This window comes from Podarcis raffonei, chromosome 16 (assembly GCF_027172205.1).
Source record: "Podarcis raffonei isolate rPodRaf1 chromosome 16, rPodRaf1.pri, whole genome shotgun sequence".
In the NCBI taxonomy this organism is placed as follows: Eukaryota; Metazoa; Chordata; class Lepidosauria; order Squamata; family Lacertidae; genus Podarcis; species Podarcis raffonei.
Window position 1 is genome coordinate 12816979 of NC_070617.1, and position 18547 is coordinate 12835525.

At 50.4% G+C, this 18547-nt stretch overlaps 2 protein-coding genes across 6 annotated transcripts in view; one reads left to right on the top strand and one right to left on the bottom strand.

Moving 5' to 3' along the window:
• The window catches only part of LOC128403931 (dual specificity protein phosphatase 10-like), a 259214-nt gene that overhangs the window by 20323 nt on the left and 220344 nt on the right, over positions 1–18547 (top strand). The gene's annotated exons all lie outside the window — the stretch shown is intronic.
• On the bottom strand, positions 1420–14150 carry SPINDOC (spindlin interactor and repressor of chromatin binding). Of its 5 annotated transcripts, none has more exons than XM_053369125.1 (9): positions 14023–14150; positions 11314–11410; positions 9590–9782; positions 8555–8839; positions 6833–6937; positions 5933–6019; positions 4844–4963; positions 4047–4097; positions 1420–2654 (listed from the first exon to the last, which is right to left on the bottom strand). In XM_053369125.1, the coding sequence occupies exons 3-9, from the start codon at positions 9744–9746 to the stop codon at positions 2230–2232; spliced, it is 1230 nt and encodes a 409-aa protein (XP_053225100.1). In that variant the 5' UTR covers positions 9747–9782; positions 11314–11410; positions 14023–14150; the 3' UTR covers positions 1420–2229. The 5 variants fall into 5 exon arrangements, with proteins under 5 accessions (XP_053225100.1, XP_053225099.1, XP_053225098.1 ...); XM_053369124.1 differs by lacking the exon at positions 14023–14150 and adding an exon at positions 13812–14016; XM_053369123.1 differs by lacking the exon at positions 14023–14150 and adding an exon at positions 13791–14016.

Consider the following 18547-nt stretch of genomic DNA (forward strand, 5'->3'; position numbering starts at 1 on the left):
CAGGGTTACCTGAGCTGGTCACTGTCATTCTTACTGCACTGGAACGAAGGCCAAGGCGGTAGACTCTGCACTAGTCACATCTACCCACAGCAGGCTGAGGCTCCTGAATCTTAAGTTAGACCAGGGATAGGCAACCTAAGGCCCATGGACCACACCCGGCCCACGGGGGTCGTTTAACCGGCCCACGAGCCACCCCCAAACTGAACCAAACTACCCACTCGGTGAGTCCCCACGCGCTGCACTAAACCGGCACAGTGCGGTGCAGGGACTTGCTTCTGCAGCACCGGAAATCACATCTGTGCAGACACAGATGCTGGAAATCACGTCTGCACAGATGCAGATGCTGGAAATCGCAGGCGTGTGCACTCACACGTGCGCACAATCCGACCCACGGAGGGATCTCCCTGAGTTAGAACATTGTGGTTAGTCTGTCTGAGATCTAGCATCCTCTCCTGCAGTGAAGGGCGCCTCCTAATGGCAGCTAGCAAGAACTGCATCAATATGCAAGCACCTGCAAAAGTGATAGTCATTGTGCCCAAAGAATCCTAATTTCACATACATGCTGATCGCTTCCTGAACTGGTAGTGATTGACCAGGAAAAGGGATATTGGGGTTGTGGCAGACAGCCCACCACTTGCAGATGCTATGAAAGCTCCATGTTGGTAATTGCTAGGAAATGAATTGAACGGAAATCTGCCTTTGACCAATCTGTTGGTGTTAAAAGACTGAGGAACTGTCTCCCACAGGAGCCAACTTAGATAGCTTTAAGAGAGGTTTAGCCAAGGCTATCCATAGCTGCTAGCCACAATGGCTCTGCCTGGAGACAATGCTCATCATGTAACCTAGAGCCGGCTGATATTACTTAGCTTATCTTAACCTCCCAGGGTTGTTGGGAAGAGAAAATGTGGCATGTTCTTAACCCGAGGTACCACTGTATATAGCAAGCTACATCTTGGTCACACAAGTAAGTCAGAGGTTTCTACAGCTACCCTTCCACTTCCTTCCAGGAAAGCAGGGGGCACGACCCAGTTAAAGGAGACTTTGCAGGCAAACAAAAGCCCCATGACAAACATGGCCTAGGGATAGGAGGAGCCCCGACTCAATGGGAGAAGCACATTGCAAGGGGATGGACTAGATGTTCCTTTGGATCTCTTCTAGCTCTACAGTTCTAGGATTCTGTGTTTAGCATGGAAGAGGCCCCTGGATTGGCTCCAGTAAAAGGGCTTAGGTAGAACCAGATGGGACAATGAATCTTGACCTATTGCAAAGTGCTTGGTTGGCTTCTGTGAGGGTGCTAGAGAAGACGGGACACTTTTGGCCAGACCCAGCGTGGCTGCTCTTAGGTTCTTCATGCCAGCCAAACACAGAAAACAAAATTAAGACAGAAAGAGGGAGGGAGAGAGAGAGAGAGCAGGAGGGTATCATAAAAATAATTTATTGTTCCTTTGTATAACAACAACTCGGATTCCCTTTAGTGTAACTCATCCCTGGGAAGGTGCTGGGCAATGGCGCTGCCCCCCCTCCCCGCTCGGGGGTGTGCCTATTAAAAGTCATATAACAGGGTGTGAGGCCTCATCCTGTCCTGCCATGGGTCCCAAGTACTGTGCCCTGTTAGCTGGAGTGTCAGTGGAGGGGCAGGGAGGGGAAAACATTATTGCCGAGGAAGGAGCCAGAGGCATACCTTACCTGTTCTGCTGGTGTGGAAACTAACCGATTAGGGGGCGGGAGTCCCTGGTCAGGCAGAGCCCCACCTCCTGATATGCTCCACCACCCTTGCTCTCTCTGGGGAGACAGAGAGGCAAACTTTTGGGAACACATGGGGTATATGTGGGGGTAGGTGCCATGTGAAGGGTCTCCCCCAAACCTTTGGAGGCGAGGCAGCAATGGCCATTTCCCTCTCCTGCCACACAGACACACAAAACATTCACCTTCCTCCCATCATCCCCCGTGGTAGTGATCAGGCAGACTGGTGGGGACGGAGGGCAGGCGCAAAGACAGAAGAGGCTGTGGCTGACCCCGAACATGCTTGAGTAACGAAACGAGACAAGAACGAGGCGCCCTCTGGGCAGGGAGCCCGAGAGGGGAAAGAATGAACCCCACTTAGTAACTGGGTGCCTAACCTTTCTTCCACCCGCCCACCCCCCAGCTGCCATGGGTGGCCAGTCCAACGACTTACGTCGCCACATTGGCATATTGGAGGGGTGGGATGGGTGACGGCCAAGCTCCCCTTCACTTCCTGGGGGCGGCAGAGGGGGACTGGCCCCTGCTCTCCCAGACTTCACGGATGGTGCGGCGGACCTCCCGCGGGAGGTGGAGGGTCTCGGCGTGGCACTGGAGGATGTGCTGCTTGACGGTGGCCAGGCAGATGCGGCGCAGAGGGTACTCGCACACCATGCAGACCAGGTGGTTGGCCGCGGCGTCAAAGTCCACAAGGAAGCGGGCGCGCCAGGTGGGGTTGAAGCTCTTGGCGAGGAGAGGGGCATCCTCGCTGCCCGCTGCTGCCCGCTGCCGGCGGGGCTTGGCATCGCAATCTTTGGCGTTGCTGCCGGGGGAGTTGGCCAGGGCGCGAGGGGCAGGGTCCCGTGGTGGGCAGAGCTGGCGGGGAGGAGGATCCGTGGAGTGGAGCCGAAGTAAAGACACTGAGCATTTGCGATCTGGGGAGGAAGAGGTGGCGAATTGAAATGCACAACAACAGGCCGTTCGCTCAGTCCACCTATCCCAGAGTTGGAAGGGACCACGGGGGGTCAACTGGCCCAACTCCACAATGCAGAAATGTTCTGCCCAATGTGGGGCTCGAATCCACAACCCTGATATTCAAGGGTCTCCTGCTCTGTCAAATGAGCTGCTCTCACAACTAAAAGTGAGCATTTAGACAGCAACAAAAGAGCTCAGCTGGATCAAGCCAAAGGCTGCCCATCTAGCCCAGCCTCTCACTCTCATGGTGGCCAAAAAGATGCCCATTATGGGAAGCTGATCACAGAATCAGAGTTGGAGGGGACCCTGGGGATCATCTAGTCCAACCCCCTGAAATGCAGGAATATGCAGCTGTTCCATATGGGTATCGAACCTGTGACCCTGGAATCATCAGCACCACGCTCTAACCAACTGAGCTATCCAGGCTGCTAAGCGGGACTTGAGGACAAAAGAGCTCTCTCCATCCACCCGGATAGCTCAGTCGGCAGAGCACGAGACTTAATCTCAGGGTTGTGGGTTCCAGCCTCACGTTGGGCAAAAAGATTCCTGCATCACAGGGGGTTGGACTAGATGACCCTCCAACTCTGTCATTCTGTGAATGCCCAGCAGCTGGTCCCCGGAGACATGTACTGCCTTCATTTACTGCTTCCACCAGTGGAAGTAAAGCAGAGCAGCCGTGGCTTGTAGTCATGAATAGCCTTAAGCATCATGAATTTGTGTAATCCTCTTTTACAGCCATCCAAGTTGGCGGGCAGTACCTACACCTCAGAGATGCCCCTGGGAAGTCCCCAAGCATAGCAGAAAGCTCAGGGGGTGGGCAGGGCTGAGAATGGGGATATACAAAGAGAAGAGATGCTGGTGTGCAAATCCTGCCTTGGGAAACGGAAGGAGTTCCAGTCCAGTTTTCAGCCGGGCTTCAGCCTTGGCTGAGCTTGGAGGGAATAAGCCAGTGATGTGACGTTGCTCTTGTTTTGGTGACTTTTGATACACAGCCGGCAAGATTGGAGATAACATTCAGCCTCCCAATTAGCAGGGGGGAAACCATAACACAGCAAGGACAGGAAACATTGCTTGTTTGTGCTAAGACAGGGGTGGTGAGTTTCTGGCCTGCAGGCCAACCCTGGCCAGGCAGGGGGTCCAGTTTGGCCAGCCCCACCTACCCGTCCGTCAGCTGCCGTTACTCAGGAAAATGGGTTCAATTCTGCCTTGGCTGTGGAAACAGGCACTTGCAGCCAGAGTGGGATTTAGCATCCTTGGCAGTCAGCTGAAGAGTGGGTGGTGGGTGGGCCTAAATCCGACCCAGTTTGGCCCCTCGCGCCTGTTCCTTATTGGGAACAAGCGGCAAGACTTACCCACTGCTCTCTTCCTTGGGCCTGGCTTTGCTTCAGAGTCCTGGGGTGGTTCTGTAACAACATCGACAATACGTTGTGGCCATCTGTAGGAACCCGTGCCATCAGAATGCCCCCAAAATCCCAGAATTACGGAGTGGGAAGGAGCAGTCATCTGCAACATTCCAGGCAGAGGGCCGTCCCACCTCTCCTTAAGCCAACGTCAAGACCACCAACAGCTTCCAAGGAAGCCTGGCTCCCTGCCATTTCCACCCCTTGGCTCTAGTTCTGCAGGTGGGAGTGGGACTGGGATGTTGCTGGACTCAATCACCCCTAGCCGTTGGCTGTGCTTGCAGGGGCTGATGGGAGTTGGAGTCTTCCAGACCTGCTTTAAGGGGTTAGAACATGGTGGCCAGTGTTCCGTTTTAAGCGTGGGGTGGGCAGCCTGCGGCCCTCCGGACATTTCTGGGTGCCCAACTTGCAACAGTCAAGGAGGGAGCTTTTCCCCCCAGCTTCCTGACCCTGCCCTGCTCCTTCCGCCACCGCCAGTTGCCAGGGTGGGAAAAGAGAAGCCGATGGGATGGGAGGCAGAGGGTGGGGAGAGGTCAGTGGAAGTCCAAGCCTCTCGACCGCGGCTCCGCCTCCACCTCCTCATGTGACGGCCTGGCTGTGTGCATGTTGCATTTGACAGGGAACATGCCTCTGGTTTGGGCTCAGGCGGCAGTGGCAGCAATGCGCACGTGTTTTACCTGCTCCCCCCTTCCTTCTCCTTTCCCTAACGGAGGGAGATTTATAAGTATGACCGCCAAAGCACTACTCACCCGGTTGAGTCCGGCAGTACAGTTTCAAGGCAAAGCCAGCTGGGAAAGTGCCGTCTGTGAAGATACGGATTTCGGCAGGTGCCGAGCCTGGGACCCCACATTCGGAGAGCCATTCCTTCCCTGGGAAGAAAAGAGGCGGCGAGGAATTAAGCCAAGGATTGGGCAACTTTTCCAGCCCGAGGGCTGCATTCCCTTCTGGGCAGCCTTCTGGGGGCCGTGTGGAAGTGGCACAGGTTGTGGAAGGGGCCAGAGGTGAAAGAGGGCAAAGCATATTGGACCTTTGTTACACTCCCCACACCCCTGCCCCACTCTCTCTTCTCCATCAAGATAGGCTAGAGGCATAATCTGAATTCAAGGACATATTCCGGTCAGACAAAAACACTCAAGGAGTGTGCGGGAGCAAGGCCATGGAGGCAAGTGGCCTGGGGAGAGTCCTGAGTCTGCCATCACTGAAAGTGACTGCTATAAACTCAGTTAGACCCATTTAAAGTGATGGACATGGCTCCACTAGGTTCGTTAGTTTAAATGGGTCTCCTCTGAGGAAGAAACTTAAGTTGGATGTAATCCACACAATCCTATTCTGTCCCCTCCCAAAACAACAGCACAAAAAAACATACCGGTATGTACTCTGTACCAAGCAGAGCCAGATTCTGCAATCTGCATAAGTCACGCACGTCAAACTACTCTGCACCCCCCACCCACATTTTCACCCCACCTATTTTGCAAATTATTCTGACTGTGTTGCAGAAGGGGCACACAGCGACTTTTGCAAGAGTGAAGGATGGTTTCGTTCAACCCATCAAATTCAGTTTTTCAGTATTACCAAAACCTTGATGGCATGCTGTCAAGCCCCTCTTTAAAGGTTAGAAACTTGACTTTCAAAGGAGCCAAGGAGGAAGGCAGATAAGATCCTACGAATGTTTGGCGCCTCTGCAGAGCGCTATCCTGTGGGTGGACACACAAGGAGGCAGCTAGGCACGCAAAGGGAAGGAACGGTGGCGGCGACGGAACGGAAGACGCTTCCATTGCTTTGGGGAGGGAAAAACCTGCCCCCACTCTAAAAAGCAGCCTTTCTGCTCTGTTGCTAACCTGTGGTCTTGCTGGGATGCTTGCTCATGTCTTTGATGGCGCTCAAGCTGTGCCGTCTCTGCTGGCCTTGTGATCGCCGTTCAGGGTCTAAGCATACATAAAGGAAAAACAGTTCCACGGGTTAGGTCCATGGTCTTCAACTGGTGGCTGAAGTCAAGTCATATCCCGCTCCAACGCTAAAATGGAAGGCAGTGCCTGTGGCCATCAGGCTTCGCTCATCTCGCACACTTTGCAAAAGAAGGGATTTCCGCATGAGGCTCTTATCCCTACAAGACGAGCCTGCAGCCACAAAGACTCCTCCTTCTACCCAACAGCCAGAGGTACAGAGACCCCCTCTTTGGCACCTGGGCACCTGAGAAAGAGAAGGCTAAAGCCAGACATGTGTGTTAAAAACAAACACTGGAATGGGGTGTCGTTCTGCTGGTTGAGGGCCATAGCTCAGTGCTTTGCACACAGAAGGTCCCAGGTTCAATCCCTAGCATCTCCAAGTAGGGCTGAAAAAACTCCCCCCGGCCCCCCCAATTGAAACCCTGGAGAGCTGCTGCTAGTCAGTGTAGACAGCACTACGTTAGATCCCTTGGCGTAAGGAAGCTTCCTATTTTCCAGTTTAAATTCAGAACCATGAGGACTAGAATCTCATTTTGTTTTTTAAGGGAGGGGCCACAGTTCACATGTTTCCTGCAGAAGGGCCCAGGTTCAGCTCCCTGGAGGCACCTCCAGGTGGGGCTGCAGAGCGCCCCCTGCCTGAAATCCCAGAGAGCCCCTGCCAGTCCGTGTTGGCAGTGTTAGGCCAGACGGCAGCTCCCTCTTTTTCTTACGAGTGGGTCCTGGGTCTGAGAACGATGACGATGACCCGTCTAAGCGACGACCACCACCACCACCTCCGGCCCCAGCACTCACCGCAGCGCGCTCTCAGGTGCCCACGCTTCCGACTCGCCGGCTGCCGCTCCTCCGAATCGAGGAGCACCTCTATCTCAGCCGGCTGCTTGCTCTTGCCGGGGTCGCCTGGCAGGGGATAGTTTCAGAAAGGGGAATCAAAAGCGGCACACAGCACTGCATGTTTGTTCCACGGCAAAGAGTGGAAATGGGCAGCAGCAGGCAGAGGACTTGGCCTCCCAAGGATCTCATCTTCCGTTTAGGGGGAGGGAGAAAGGAAAGAGACAAGTTTCTAGCCCTTATGGATGTGAATTGGTACTCCAAGGCAATGCCTGGAGGAATTATTGGTATCCAGGGTGGAGCTGAGAGAGAGAGGCTAAGTCAATAGGCAATCGTCTAGGGCAGCCTTTGCATACCCAGAGCCCTCTGGGTGTTCTCAACTACAACTCCCATCAGCCAACATGGCCAGGATGGCTGGGGCTGATGAGAGTTGTAGTTCCAAACACCCAGAGGGTGCCAGGTTGGCCTTAGTGCTTTCGCCAGCTGTTTGCTTCTCCCAGTGACTAACAGGCACAAGCATAGGCAGAGTGATTGCATTTCTATACATTCTTCCTGCATAAATACACAACTTCCTGGTTGCGTTATCCAACCTAAAGGCCAATATCTTCCAACGCCTGTAGTCATTACATGTCTCTAAAACGCACAATTCAAGTGCTATTTCACTGTCAATCCTCAACACCATCAGGCCTCCTCTTGATCCCTACACTCAACTTTTGCCCTGGGACTGCAAAGATGGAGGGCAGCATGTCTGGACCTCTGCCACCACCCAGGGGTCTAAGGAAGGCAGCGTCTCCTGCCTTCTTGGAAGAACATCACAGCAAGGAGGAGACCAGCCTGACCCAGTCCACTGGCCAGAGAAGGAGCAGCTGCAGAGAGCTGGCTTCCTCTCTCCGTGCCAGGGAGAACATTTATGAAACACTATGTAAGCAAAAACAAGTCCACGAGTTTGCTTTTTCCCTCCCAATCCTTTTTCCTTTTGTGCTGTGTCTTTTTTAAAGTCTGTAAACCTGTGGGCAGGCTCCGCCTTATCACTGGTTGTCTGCAAACTGCCCTGGCTTTTTCGGCTAAAGAGCAGAGAAAAACACTTCCACTGAAACGTTTGCCAACATCCTGTTAGTGTAGTCTAGACAATGACTTGAAATGATCCTTTAAAGATTTTGCCCTAGCAACAAGCCTGCCCTTGGCAACAAGTTTTCCCCTTATCAACAGGTTTCTTTATAAGGCAAGGTATGGATCAGGGAGAGGGAGAGAGAGAATGTTGGAGGCTGTTGCTCTGGCCAGACAGCTGAAGAGCAGAGCGAGACAGAATGATTATCTGAACATAGTTTTACTTTACTTTACTAGACTAGTGGTTATACAAGATGTAGTGTTAATTCAACAATAAATGCATTCAGAAGAACCAAAATGGGAGGTGTGTTTATTCCCATGTGTGCGTTCGCCAAGAGAAGAGCTGAATTGTGAAGAAATGGATTCTGGAAGACTTTCTGGGTGACTCTGCTGACCGGAAAAGGAACCCCAAAGGATGGCAAACTGCACTGACACGCCCAGCCCCTTCTCCAGGAGGCACAGGGGAAATGGAGGAGGCAGACACAGAGGGCGACTTTGCTCAAAACCCAAAACCTTTTCCAGACCCAACTGGAGATGGCACCATTTAATACAACACTGATCTGTGTTGGTGTGTGTTACCTGCAGGGGAAGGTTGTGGCTCTGGCTCAGGAAGCACCACCCCTTCGCTCCAGGCTTCCAGGATGTTGCGCTTCTCTTCAAAGCTGAAGTCCAACGAGTGGGCGTGATGCTCCAGAATGTGTTTGCGGGCGGCCACAGGCCCGGAGGCACTCAGGTTGCCGCCGCACACCATGCACACTGGCTGGCTGCCCCCCGAGCTCTCGGCAATCAGGTACTCCTGACTCCAGGAGCTGCCTGCCTCTTCTGGGCCAACCTCGGCCACCGGGATTACAACCAGCCGCTCTCCTGGGGGTGAGAAAGGGGGCACGTTGGGATGGAGGAGGGGTCTGACGCCAGCCTTGGAGACAGTTCCCGTCTCCCTGATTCCTTGCGAGCGCTCTGCCCCCTTCCTTTCTCTAACAGAGATGCTCTCCAGACGCTGCCGGACTACAAGTCCCATCACCCCCCATGATCATGCTGGCTGAGACTGATGGGAGTTGGAGTCAGGGCAGGCAGAGAGAGTCCTTGGCTGCCCTATGGATGGCACTGGGAATCCAGCAGGAATCGCGGTGGTTTTTACCTAGAGAGCAGCCACAGGACTTCCACTCTTCTCTTCTAGGTCAGCCTCAATTGGCTCAAGCTTTTTCCAATGGCAACAAACAGCTCTTACTATTGTTTCACAGGCTAACTCAAGGCTGGGGGTCCTTTTCCACCTTAAGAACCCAATAAAAGCCCTGCAGGTTCAGGCCTGCAGCCCCTCCAGCACCTAATTCATGTAGTGGCCAGCAACAGACAGGGGAGGGAGAACATGGCCATTGAGGCTAGTAGCCATTGAGCGCCTTGTCCTCCGTGAATTTGCCTAATCCTCTTTTAAGTTGGTGGACACCACCCCATCTTGCTGGAGGGAATCTCCCAGTTTAGCTATATGCTGTGGGAAGAAGTATTTCCTTTTGCATGTCCTCAAGCATCGGACTTCGTTGGGCATCCCTGAGTTCTAGGTTGATGCGAGGGGAGGGACTTTCCCTGTCCTGCGCCCTGGAGGGGCACGTTCCCCACCTCTGTCCACGGGATCTGCGTGGGGCCCATCCAGCCTGACTGGGGAGCAGCTGGGGAGCAGATGCCCTGCGGCCACTTTCTCTTTCTCCTTCTCCGTTTTGCACTTCAAAGAGACCTTGAGGTAGTCCAAGAGGGGAGCTTCTGCCTTCAGTGCCATGAGTGTTTCGGTGGTGCTGGCACGACAAAAGCCCACCTGTAGAAAAAGAAAAAGCACCGTTCAGGTTGCAGAGGGGGTGGATGGAGATGGGAAAGAAACACTTCCAAGGTGACAACCTCAGTTCCCACACCTCTTTTTCTCCTGGCCAGGAAAAACCACACACACACACACACACACACACACACACAGTGGTACCTTGGTTCTTGAACGGCTTGGCTCCTGAACAAATCGTCCGGCTCCTGAATGTCGCAAACCCGGAAGTAAGTGTTCCTGTTTGTGAAGTTTTTCAGAAGCTGAACATCCGACACAGCTTCCGCTTGAGTGCAGGAAGCTCCTGCAGCCAATCGGAAGCTGTGCCTTGGTTTTCGAACAGTTTCGGGTGTCAAACGGGCCTCCGGAATGGATTAAGTTCAAGAACCAAGGTGCCACTGTATAGGAAGGCTCTGTCGTTATTTATTTATTTAAGACATTTAAATAACACTTAATATTTAAATATTCTCAGTGGCTGCTCCCAGACATTGGGACTCCCTCCCTACAGAAATTAGACTAGCTCTCTCCTTGTTGTCCTTCCTCTGGCAGGTGAAGACTTTCTTGTTCCAACAGGCGTTTGGGAACTGACTGCTTCTAAGGAAAGGGCTGGTGCTGTGCTGTTTTTATTGTAATTATTGGTATGGTTTCAGTACTTCCTATGTATGTATACAGTTTTATTTTTATCAATGCTTAATTGTTTTTCAGTGATTGCTTTTTCTATTTTTAGCAGCTCTTATTTTTTACCTGTAAGCAGCTTTGCTTCCTATCAGGGGGAAAGGGCGGGGTATAAGCAAGCAAGCAAGCAAGCAAGCAAGCAAACAATCAGAATTTCTAAGCAGCGTAAACAAATTGTTAAAAACCATTCAAAAATAAGAACAAATAAAACTCATCATAGAAACAGAGCTTTACTGACTTCCTGCTGATGAAGCCAAAAAGGAAAAAGGGGAAGAGAAAATAAGCAGACTCAGACCACGACACGAAGCAATTCTGGGATACAGTTTCTGAGCAAGCTGTGGGAAACATAGCTATTTGGGGACCTGAAGGCCACTGCTAGAGTCACTCCTCCCGTCAATTATATTTGTTTATTTCCACTCACAAAAGTCTTCTTTGTCTTCAGGCCACGGGAACCAGGATGCGGGCAGGGATCCGAGGGCCATACAGGGGAGACATACAGAGCCAAACTGCACCCTCTGCTGTTCACTGTACATTTTAAAGTATTATTTGGATGAATGCAAGGATAAAGTCTGCCAGCCTGCTGGAATATAGGATACCCCCTTCCTCTTTGCTGAGTACATGTGCAAAACATCCTAAGAAACCTGCTCCCTGAGTTGTTGCTACCCCCAATCTTTTGTTTTCTTGTTCAGGATTTCTTAAAAAAACAAACAAACAGGCATCCTGTGTTCAAATTTACCTCCCACCACCTTGAGGACTAGAAACTTTGTTACTTTTAAAGCAAGTACTTTGAGACTTCCACACTGTGGGCGAAAAGAACTGCATAATGCACTGGGATGTGACATTAATTCCAAACCCTTCCTACCTGTGGCAGGGCGTCAATCCGGATTGTAACCAGAGGAAGGGCTTGGGATCTAGAATCCACTCAGTGCTGCCTGGTGATAGCAAAGTCGCTCGCTCTTCTGGAAACAAAAGTGGGGAATAGTAAATCCATTAGCCACAAGAGTCTTTGTTCCCTAGAAAAGAGGAGAACCCAGGGGGAAACATACTTGTGTTTTCTTTAAGAAAAACTTCACATGTAGAAAGTGCCATCATCTATGAAGAAGAGGGAGGCTGTGAACACACACTCCATGCATTTAAAGCATATGGCTTCCCACAAAGAATCATGGGAATTGTAGCGTGGTGGGAATTGTAGTTCTGGGAGCAGTAAGCTACAATTCCCAGGATCCTGTGGGCAGCCTTACTGTGTTCAAAGTGCATTCAGCAAAAAGCATAACAACACAACCTAGAGGATGTTTGTTTAATACTTTTGTCATTCCCTCCTCTGCTTCTGCACATTCAGGGCCAATCTCTTTTTTTCCTGGTTTGAATATGTACGGTATTGTCTTTCTTGCTTTGACTGCTGGGTCTTTGCCCTGACACCAAATCCCCCCCTCTTTAAATTATAAAGGTGTACTCCATGCATGTCCGAAAAAGGAACAGTCTCAACATCCCGTGGAATTCTAACTTCCCTCCCCAAAGTCACAAGGCCCTGTTCACATTTTTGCCATGTCCACAATTACTCCCACCAGAACCTCAAATCTCCTCCATCCTCTAAAGCAAACCCACAACTATTACTTTTATTATGAAATTGTCTATTCTGATCTCATTGTAATAAGCCACTTTGAGCATCATTTTGGGAGGGGTGGGGGAAAAAGATGGCCTACGAATAAAGTGATAATAATTATGAAATAATATCACTTTCCTTCAAGTCTTTATTTCTCCAGAATCTCATTTCTCCCACCAAACAATTTGCATTGTTGCACCTCCCTGTTCTGAACCTTCTACCCCAAAGTGTATCATCATCATCAAAAAATCATTATTTGTACCCCACTCTGGGCAGCTTACAACAAATTATTGAAAATACAATAAAACAACTTTGCACCTCCTTCCCCCTCACCAGGCACCATTTTAATTCATTCCTGGATCTCAGCTAGCCAGCCAGCCACCAGCCTGACTTCTCCTTCTAGACCTCCCACCCTTCTCTACCTTGCCTCCACCCACAGATTTCTCCTCTGTTCTCCCTCTACATCCTGCCCCACACCATCCCCACAGGGTCATACTCTTTTCAGGGTCTTTGTGTGTCTCATCTGCATCTTAAAAGAGGCAAAATGCCCCCATCTTTACCATTTTCACATCTCCTCCCTTAAGAGTCCATGGGTTGTCTCCAATGTTCAGAGTATACCCATGGAAATGAATAAACCTGGCTGTTCATTTCAGTGGGTCTGTTCTGAGTAGGACTTAGCTGGATACAACCCTAACACACTAAACCATAGCTGTCAACTTTCCCCGTTTCTTGCGAGGAATCCTATTCGGAATAAGGGAATTTCCCTTAAAAAAAGCGAAACGTTGACAGCTATGCACTAAACCGCCTTCCCACTACTAGCCATGCCATAGGCTCCCTCTTCTCTCCCCCCCCCATTAATATTCTTCTGACCTCCCCACATGCTCACCCTTCCTGAGCCAGGCAACCCCATTGAATATGCCTACCAGGCACTTGCCCTTGTGCCTTGATCCTCCATCCTTACTTTCCCTCTTACAGTCGCACCTCAAAAAACCAGCCCCAGTCCCCACCACCATCCATCTTGGTGACCACCTAGCTCTTTGCCAGTCCCTCCCCTTCAACCTAAGCAGCTGTGGGGGGACGGGGACAATAGTGACCTTGTAATACCATTAAACTGCAAGAAGAAAAATAAGTTCTCCCCCCGACCAAACACCACCCCAGGTGTTTTTCGGGGGGGGGGAGACACCAGGCCTTCTCCCATCCCACCTGGTGGTGACCATCTCTGTGTGTGCATGCACGCAATGAGCACATCAACCCACCACAGATGCATTTATGGCGGAGGATGGGCAGGGAGCACCAGCCTCTTCCCTCTTCCAATTGTGCCAACCCAGCTGTGGAGGGCCCCATCAGCCCTTCCCCCCCAACCCAGCTGTGTTTATGGGGGGGAGCAGCACCCCAGTTGTGGGGCCACCCTAGGTGTGTGGGAGGGGAAATACCACCATAACTGGGGTGGCCCCACAACTGAGGGAGAAATATCACCACAGCTGAGGGGCCACCAACCCTTCCCACCCCCGCTGTGTTTTGGGGGGGACACCACCCCAGGTATGGAGGACGCCAGCTCCATCCTAGCTATGTTTATTGGGGAAGAAAGCCCCCACGTCTATGCGGGGGTTGAACAGCTCCCCAGCTTTGGGGGGCACCAGCCCCTCCCCCACCCAGGTGTGTATACAGCCCCCCTCATATTTGGGGGCCGACAGCACCTCTCCCCCCCCCGCACCTTGGCCCCCGCCCCTACCTACCCAGCGGGCCTCTCTCCCCACCTGGCCGCTCAGCTGCTTGAGGCCTCCCGAGCTCTTCCGTTGGAGCCCCCGCCACGCAGCATAGAGCTCTCCGGCTCCCAGCGAGGCAGAGCGGCCTCTCCTCCCAGCTCCCACTCTATGGTTTCATTGTCCGAAGGACCTTTCCCTCCTCCGCTCTGTTGTCAGAGATAGCCATAACTTCCGGCGGGAAAGGGAACGCCGCCATAGATACCTCGCCCCGGCGGCTGTTTTCTTATCTCTACGTTCCGCGTCGGAAGTTGCGTGCGGCAAGGAAAGGAACAGTCCGCTTTCAGGCCGGAAGTTCTCGCTCGGGAGCGCGACGACGGCGTATAGGTCTCTATTTTCTTAGATCTGCGTTGCCTTCGCTACCCAGCGAATCCAATGGCCAGCGCGGCGTTCTTTTCTCTTCTCCGCCCCTCGGCAGGTTATAGACCACTCGGCGCAGGGGACAGACCGGGAGCATAGAGGCGAGCGGCTAGCGAGTCCGAGAAAGGTCGCCCCCTGGAGGGGAAGGGGTGGAGTTGCAGGAAATATAAGGGAGTGACAAAGGCGATTTAGAGCCTGCAGAAAGGAATCAAAGAGCCTAAGGAAAACGAAAAGTCCAACTCTGCCTGCTTCCAAATAAGTGCCAACCAGAGACGCCTGTAACAAAACCCCACAAGTCTTCTCCTGATGCCTCCCTGCCAGCATCCCTGAGATAGACTGACATTTGAAGGTAGACTGCCTCTGGCTGTGGAGGATCAGTTTAGCTGTCATTAGTACAGTGGTACCTCGGGTTACATACGCTTCAGGTTACATACGCTTCAGGTTACACACTCCGCTAACCTAGAATTAGTGCTTCAGGTTAAGAACTTTGCTTCAGGATGAGAACAGAAATTGGGCTCCGGCGGCGCGGCAGCAGCAGGAGGCCCCATTAGCTAAAGTGGTGCTTCAGGTTAAGAACAGTTTCAGGTTAAGAACGGACCTCGGGAACGAATTAAGTACTTAACCCAAGGTACCACTGTAATATAGCTCTTCCTCTAGCTCCCTTCCTCCATGGGTAGGAAGCCATCAGAGCTAGTGGCCGGCCCTCACAACACATTGTAGCGTTGAGTTCCATGTGTTTGCTTGAAGAAGTGCTTTCCTTGACTTCTCCACTAACTCCCAGTCAGTTTTGTGAGAGGATACCCCCCTTTTGAATCATTGTGGGACAGTAAGAAATAGATGGACTAACCATTTTCTTCTGTACATATAGTGTTACAAAAGTCTATCAAGTCATATCTTGGTTTACCACCTCACCCTGTAAACGCCCCAAATGTTTTAGCTTAGCTTTCTTTGCAGGGAAAGTTCTTCAATGATCCGATCCTCTGGAAAACAACAAGGAGACTTGTGGCGTCTTTAAGGTGTTTCAAGGCTCTTTGTCCTTTTGGCAACAACAGTTTAGGAATCTGAGTAAACTTCAGGCCCCTTTCTCTATCTCCCGTTTTCTTACTCATTACAAATCAAATTATAATGAGGGGAAACAGCAAAACTTTGGAGGGCTACAAAGCTCTGAAATAAACAGAACATCCATATTGTCTCGCTAAGCCTTACAAGAACCTTATAAGGTAGGACAGTATTATAACCCTTACATAGCAGACTGCAGGCTGAGGCCGAGGCTGAGGCTGAAAGAATTGCCTGCTGCCCAATTGCCTAAGCAAATTGATAGAGCTCCCCACCCCATGTGGGAAGAAAATAGATCTGACCCTTGTGTGTGTAATTAACAAAAGTATCCTCTGGATGCCTAGCTTCAAAACACGGGGCTTTGCACTCCCTCCAGCAGAAGAGAGCCCCCAGCAAAGTTAAAAACAATAAAGTGGGGGAATATGGGCTGTTAGACCCATATTATCTGCTTTAAAGCTCTGCCCCTCTCTCTACCCTTCTTGCAATGAACAGACCACACACTATTAAGTAAGTTTAAAATGCTTTACTTACTAAATCTAAAAGTCTGGTTCATGAGTTGTTCCATGCAGCAGTAAGGAGAACACAGCTAACAAAATACAGAATGCACAGTGGTACCTCAGTTTAAGAACAGTCCTGTTTACGAACTATTCGGTTTATGAACTCCGAAAACCGGAAATAGTGTCCCAGTTTGCGAACTTTACCTCAGTCTAAGAATGGAAGCTGAACAGTGGAATGTTACCAACGGCGAGAGGCGTCATTAGGGAAAGCGCACCTCGGTTTAAGAACGGTTTCTGTTTAAGAACGGACTTCCGGAACGGATTAAGTTCATAAACCGAGTTTCAAACATGCATGTCCTGAGCTTGGAGAAAGTTCAGGCATGTCCATCCTGGTCGTTTACATGGTGCAAAGAGAATGAGAGAAAAGAAAAGAAGCAGCTTCACATTCTCCCTCACGGAGTCTGAGTTTGAGAAGAGAACTCTGTGATCTTAACTCCTTTGGGTGCCAACTAGCACTCATGTGCAGTTATGTTTGAATGCAATTTCCTCCAGCCCACCCCACAACTCCCCTGTGAGGAAAGGTTACAACACTGAGACTTTTTAGGGGAGACATGACCACAGTGTATAAAATCATGCATTGTGTGGAGAAAGCGACAGAGAGATGTTTTTATCCCTCTCTCATGACACTAGGGTGGAATCTACACACACATAAAAACGATGTGAAAATGCTTTTAAAAAAAACATTTTCAAAATATATATTAAATTTGTCAGTAGCTCACCATCGCCATCTAGTGTCACATTTGTATAATGCACTTAAAACATACTTAAAACGTTATATTTGCAGCTGTATAGCTGAGTCCTAGAACTCATGGACATCCAGTTCAGCCAAATGTTGGAAAATTCATGACTGGGAAAAGTAAGGACTTCTCCACCCAGCACCAAGTTAAATTGTGGAATTTGCTACTGCAAAATGTAGTGATAGTCACCATTTCCTAGATAAATTGTGAAAATGCTGGACTAGATAGGCCTTTCGCCTGATCCGGCAGAGCTCGTATGTTTTTGCCCTTTGTGGTGCGCTTGGTCCAAATTTGGCCCCTCGTACAGCTTTGCAATCTGCTGTGTAAAGCTTGGCCCTTAGAACCCAGATGCCAACGTAATTTAAGCCTAAGGGGATATACTGGAGGAAATGCTATTCCTGAACTTTGTCAACTGCTGAGCATACCAATGGCACTAGATTGGAAAATAATAATAATGACAACAACTTAATGTCAACATTTGTCTCCGTTAACAGTGACACAATGGCCAGAAGTGCAACAAATAAAGCTTACCTGTTGCTACCAATCCTGGCCATACCTGTTGAATTCATACCCTAGGCTAGGGGAGGCTGCCTTCCAAATGTTGCTAGACTCCAACTCCCATCAGCCACTGCGGGCCAAGCCAATAGTCAGGGGTGATGGGAATTGGAGTCTACACCTGAAGGGGCACAGCTTAGCCACGCTTGTAGGCACAGGAGTCTTGCCAGGTGAAAAGCAACAACCCGGACCCAAACTCGACAGTTCACACAACCCAATGGGCAGCTTGTAAATGTGGTTTTCCTGCAAGTCTTTCAGCAAGGGTAAACCGCGTCTCTCTTCAACCATGCTCAGCTCCAAACTCAATCTACCTAAACAGGGATGAACTGATGTGTTGAGTTAGTGTTTTAATCTGTTTTTAGCTTGTTGATTTTAATAAAATTTTGAATTTTTAAAAATACCAGTTTTTAACTTTGTCTTTTATTGATATGTTTTCACAAGCCACTTTAGAAAGTCTACTTACAATCAAATGACACAAGCTCTGTTAAATAAATCAATAAGCTCATTGCATCTTCTGCCTCAAGCTTCTTCAGCTCCCTGTCAACCCCATTAAAGTTGCCAACTTATTTACTGTCCCCTGCGCCTGTGCTCAGCCAGCACACATTAGCCAATAACGCTGCTGATATCTGCGCAGCAAATCAGTGGTCATATGAGGACTTCTGCAGATAAAGCTGTTGCTAACAGCACAAGAGCAGGCTGTGCTGTGCCTGTTTCCCCCTCCCCTCCCTTCTGGTCAGTTGGCAACCCCAAAACCTCTTTGATTGTGTTGATCAGTCCTCTATCCCTTACAGTTATGATAGAAAGTGTGTGGCCCTCTGGATTTTGCTGGACTCCAGCTCCCATCAGCCCCAGCCAGCATTACCAGTGCTTAGGGATGAGAGGAACTGTAGTTCTACGGAATCTGTAGGGCCACAGGTTCCTCATCTCTGCCCTACAACATCCTGAAAATATGGGCCCCAAAGAGGGTTGATCTCTCCACATTTGTTGTTCCTAGCTAAGCTCCCAAGTCTTCGAACCCTGCCAGGTAGGCAGAAATGCAACAAGGGAAGCTTTTCATAGCAGTGCATCTCTGTATGCTTCACCTGTTGGATTTCTGCATATTTCACACCTGCCACAGAGAGATGTGTCACAAGGGCGGAGAATGCTAACTCTCCAAAACTGCATCTAGGAATCTCCATGATGTATTGACCCACTTACCTGCTTGTGCATTCCTCTCTAGAATGTGCATTAGGGATATTGAGGATACATTTAAAGCTCATGACTTCCCCACAAACAAATCTGAGAACTGTAGTTTGCCCCTTGTAGGGCCAAAAAAATCTCAGCACGTCTAAAAAACTACAGTTCCCAGGATTTGTTGTTGGGGGGGAAACGTGCTTTATTCCGGAGTCTTCACTTTAAAGCCTATTCACACACACGAGCTGTAGTTTGTTAAGGGTGCTGGGAAGTGTAGCTCCGTGGGAGAGGG